This window comes from Ciona intestinalis, chromosome 7 (genome assembly GCF_000224145.3).
Source record: "Ciona intestinalis chromosome 7, KH, whole genome shotgun sequence".
Taxonomy (NCBI): domain Eukaryota; kingdom Metazoa; phylum Chordata; class Ascidiacea; order Phlebobranchia; family Cionidae; genus Ciona; species Ciona intestinalis.
This window is the reverse complement of record NC_020172.2, coordinates 4,743,639-4,746,936: the sequence shown is the minus strand read 5'-3', so window position 1 is coordinate 4,746,936 and position 3,298 is coordinate 4,743,639. Positions and strand designations below refer to the sequence as shown.

The following is a 3,298-nucleotide window of genomic DNA, read 5'->3' as shown; positions in this document are numbered from 1 at the left end:
AACTTCCTGTAAGGTGCCACCGATGAGCGGGGTCGACCCGATTGAAATAATTCGATCACCCGTCTTTAAGGTTCCTTCTCTGTATGGGTTTTACAAATAATGTTTAAGATTCAATTAAAACAATAGTTCCTAAATTTTTTAATTAAAATGGGGGTTTCTAAAAAAAGACACCATCCCCTTCCGCTCATGCTTAATAGAAACCTGTCTCTTGTACCAGTTTAGCTTACTCACCCCCTCCTACAAACTGCATCTTTATATTTTCCCAGTAAATCATGTTTATTTATTATTACCCATAGAGAAAAGCGTCTTGCTTTTATTAAAATTTTATTTTTATTAAAACCACCCCTTATGTTAGGCCTATAATCATACGACAGTTTGTCATGATCTTTAAGACTTTATAAACCTTACATGTAAAATACCACAATAATCTATGTAAAGTAACAATTTAACCTTGCTGCAGGTGAATCGGGTCGTATATGCGTAACCACCAGAGGTCGTGACCTGCAGTGTTGGCCATGGTTACCACCCCGTAGAACGAATCCAAACGATCCGTGTTCTTTCTGGAGGAAAACCTCCGTCGTCTTTTGAATGATAGTTGATGTCTGGACAGCTGTAAATGGGATATTTATATTTATGTATTTTACTTAAAATATTAACTTCCATTTTCCTCTTTTTTTTTTTTTGAACTTATATTTTTGAAATATTTTGAACAAAAGACAGGATATGGCGACAAAACAACAGTTGGAACGTTCAAAAAAAGATCTTGTTATTAGTAAAAGGTTGTGGGTAAACAACATGGACTGTTCTCATTACAAGAGTGATTTAAGTTTAAATAAAGGATTAGGTTTCTTGTTGTTGTGTCATAGTAGATATTATTACATCAGAGTTGCGTTGATACATACTTGTAGGTGGGAGAAGATATTCAATCTCCAAACAAACTTTTTCGCTGATATTTTTCAACAAACTGATAATTTCCCCGTGTTTTAGTTTCGTAGACCGAATTCCATTCACTGAAGTTATGATGTCACCAACTTGTAATTGGTCACTCCTGTTTCAAAACAATGATCATTGTCTTGTAATAAGTGTGTATTGTAAACAATTGGGTTAAAACACACACATATATATTTGTATTATATAATGACATTTTATATAAATATATTTATAAAATTTAAAAAAAAATAATTAGTAGAAGCCAAAAAAAGGATAATGGTTTAGCACTTCTGCAACAAGTGTTTAAAATATATTACAAAATTTAGTCAAAAAAAAATTAAAATAATATTTTGGAAAAATAGAAAAGCTCTTTAGCCCCACCTTGCAGCGATGCCAGTGCTACGTAGATTAGACACACGAGGGCGGCCATCTTTATCCGCTCCACCAGAAACAGTGAGTCCAAGTGGAACGCCATCAACTTTAACCAAGTTCACTGTGGCTTCACCACGTTCATCCTCTGTGGAGTTAATCAAAATAACTTTAAACCAATACATGGGACGAATGGATGAATAATTCATTAGAACTTTTTTTTTTAATGTATGGCTGACAATTTTTTTCTAATGTTGGTTGATTAAATGAATTAATGTAACTTGCTTTATCCTTACAATGCGGAAACAACAATTTGGATGATTTTATTCAATAAATTTTACTTTATTAATATGTATGATAATAATAGACTACCATTAATGAACCTCTGCATTGAACTTAAAACAACTGCCGGTAAGCATGTTGGATATATAAGTTAAAAGGGATTTAGAAGTTTAAAAGAATAAAATTATTAAATGGATTGTAATCTTACAAATAAAAAAGTCATTTAAATCTGTTAAGCACATGCATTGAACTCAAAAAGGTATTTATATATACATACATTCTATAAGAATAAGACAAATATATCTGGCACTAAACAAATTCACAGCACTTTTGAAATCACGCAAAAAAAAGACTTTAAATGCTATTATCCCAATCTTGGATTTATTTATATTAGATCAAACTAAACATTTAATCAAATAAACCAGATAAGCTATCTATCCAATGCTATGTTGCTATGAATAATTTATTGTTCAAGGGTTGGCGCTTAAAATACCCAACATTTTGCCAACGCCAGCAATTTCTAACAGAAGTTTAACAAAAGGAACATTAATATTTAATTTGGAAAAAAATGTATATATATTTATATATATATAATGTATTTACAGTTATACATATATATATATTTATATTTTTACATAAATTGATAACTCACAATATAAATATAGCCATAAACATATATTTTAAAACAACTATATACATTAATATATTTCCATTTAAGGAAGGTTTGAAACAAAAATTGAACAATATTACAAATATTATAAGATTTCTATTTTACCTGGTATTTCTTCCACTCTTGCTGGAACAACTTGTAAATCCTCTTCTGTGATTGGTCCTTGGTTACCACCTGTAATAAAGGGTGAATATTACGTCATAATGATACCATTTTAAGAAAATAAGCACTTGGTAAGTGCGGGTTTTGGAAATTATATGTTTACAGGTTTTCTAAGTAAAAAAATTGAATTACATTACATATATATGTATAAGTGCAAACTAATTTGTTCACATATCAAAATATGTAAAAATAAGAACACAAATTACTTTATGCTTTTAGATTAACATTTTATATAAAATTATAAAAATATATATTAACAATGCAACATACAACAAATTAGCACAAAAGTAACAGAACTTCATTGTGTAAAATGTGAAGTATTAACACTCAATACAACTAATTCAAACCAAAATTCAATTTCTGTTTTTGATGGTTACAATCTAATTACTAAATAAACTACTGAAAGCCTATGTACCGGAACATAGAATACTATTCCTTTGATCGGCTTTATTATAACCATCGTCGCCCGCTTTCCTTCTGTTTCCGCATAATAATGACATTATAATACGTCATAAACGAACTCAATTCAATTCTAGAATAAGCGAAACTCAAACGAAAAATTTTCGCGCAAAACGACCTTTTTCGTTTTTTTTTTGCTAGGTAACAATAGATGTACTTGTTCTAAAACGGCAGCCACAAGAATTTTGATAATATCGGTATGTTAATTTAAGAGCAACGTTTTCATACAAACACGTACTTTTAAATACAAATAAATATAGCCCTGCCCTACCAAAAGGAACTGAATTAATTACTCATTAAAATTAGGAGCAAATTTCGTGTTTTAGCAATGTATATTTAATATAGAACGAGACCTAAATTTAGCGTAGCTTTCCACAGCAGCACATTTCACTTCGCTTTAAAACAATGTTAAAATGATATATAGTA

At 30.0% G+C, this 3,298-nt stretch overlaps 1 protein-coding gene across 1 annotated transcript in view; it reads right to left on the bottom strand.

Annotated features, from left to right (window-relative positions):
* The window catches only part of LOC108949604 (glutamate receptor-interacting protein 1-like), a 7,871-nt gene that overhangs the window by 282 nt on the left and 4,291 nt on the right, over window positions 1-3,298 (bottom strand). The window contains exons 2-6 of the mRNA XM_026835121.1: window positions 2,357-2,425; window positions 1,312-1,447; window positions 903-1,048; window positions 451-610; window positions 4-79 (exon numbers count right to left, since the gene is read on the bottom strand). Of these exons, the coding sequence (XP_026690922.1) occupies window positions 4-79; window positions 451-610; window positions 903-1,048; window positions 1,312-1,447; window positions 2,357-2,425 (587 nt within the window). The remainder of the gene's footprint in view (window positions 1-3; window positions 80-450; window positions 611-902; window positions 1,049-1,311; window positions 1,448-2,356; window positions 2,426-3,298) is intronic.